This window comes from Bactrocera latifrons, unplaced genomic scaffold (genome assembly GCF_001853355.1).
Source record: "Bactrocera latifrons isolate USDA-ARS-PBARC rearing strain unplaced genomic scaffold, ASM185335v1 scaffold_3, whole genome shotgun sequence".
In the NCBI taxonomy this organism is placed as follows: domain Eukaryota; kingdom Metazoa; phylum Arthropoda; class Insecta; order Diptera; family Tephritidae; genus Bactrocera; species Bactrocera latifrons.
This window is the reverse complement of record NW_017536629.1, coordinates 786065-787279: the sequence shown is the minus strand read 5'-3', so window position 1 is coordinate 787279 and position 1215 is coordinate 786065. Positions and strand designations below refer to the sequence as shown.

Sequence of the window (1215 nt, the reverse complement as noted above, 5' to 3'; positions counted from 1 at the left end):
TTTTTTTTTTATATGTTTAACAACTGAAAAATTGTATTTGCTTTTCTATTGAAACTCTGGTTTGCAGCCTTGCCACCTGCATTAACTTTGGGCTCTCCTTATAACCACACATTTTTCATTTTGTTTACTCTGCTGTATTTCGGCCCTGCTCCTTCTCCTCTAGCATATGGATTTTTGATTTAGAAAATTCTTTTGAATTTTTCGCTTTTCGGTGGTTGACCTGTCTACTTCATCTTGCGGTCCTCATGGGCCTTTTTGACGATGGCCAGCTTGGAGTGCGGCGAAGCAGGTGAGAGTGTGCGATAGGGCGCCTCCTTGGTGCCGTGCAGCACAAGCGACCATTCGATGAGCCAGCCGGAGCGTGCTTGCGGTGAATTGAAACGTGCCTGCACATGCAAACACACATACAAATGTTTAAACAAATGCTAAGCAAAATTAAGTGAAAACGTCGTTGCGTACCTCCAATTTCCACGTGCCGTGTGGATACTCGCCCCATGAGTGTGTGGTCATGAACGGCCATTTTGTGAAGCCATCACGATGATCATCGTCATTGGCGCGACGCGACAGTATCATTGATCTGCAGKGAAAGTATATAAATAATAACAAAATAATTTAACAATGAAAACTTAGTAATTATAGTTTTAKCAAGCCAATCGCTAGTTACTCACCTAGTACCCATCGGCGAAGTGAGGAATAGCTCCAAATCTCCTCGTCTCGTGGCATTGGCGGAGATCACCGCCTGCACATGCTCCAGATAATTCACTTCGGTGTCAGTACCTTTGCAAGAATCCGTTTTTATTTCCAGAAACATTGAGCGACCGGTATAAATTGGACTAAAATAGAAATATATATTAAATAACAGTAAATATAATATGAATCCAATTTAACTCCGTTTCTACTCACTTTGGTTCCACAATTTCCCCAGCTTCGCAGTGATACCGCGCCGGCACTGAGCGCCATTGCTTGGACAGGGTCACCATAGCGCCAGCGTCTAGAACACCAAAGCCGAAGAGGTGATTGAATTCCAGACCCACACCATTCATAGTCCAGTGGAAGCGATTCTTAGCGTCGAATAGTGAATTACGCTTGGAAGTCAACACTGTCAAATGCTGTATGTCTCGCCATGTGAGCGATGGACTGCAAATAATAATTAATTGCGGAATATTACTTATTAAATCTTTTTGATTAAATTTAAGATGCATCCACTAAATAGAA

General features: G+C 42.5%; 1 protein-coding gene across 1 annotated transcript in view; it reads right to left on the bottom strand.

The window, feature by feature from the left end:
• Positions 1-1215, bottom strand: part of LOC108970331 (neuroendocrine convertase 2) — a 63022-nt gene continuing 61807 nt past the window's right edge. The window contains exons 9-12 of the mRNA XM_018935659.1: positions 904-1137; positions 669-833; positions 460-577; positions 1-386 (exon numbers count right to left, since the gene is read on the bottom strand). Coding sequence (XP_018791204.1) covers positions 225-386; positions 460-577; positions 669-833; positions 904-1137 — 679 coding nt within the window. The 3' untranslated portion in view covers positions 1-224. The remainder of the gene's footprint in view (positions 387-459; positions 578-668; positions 834-903; positions 1138-1215) is intronic.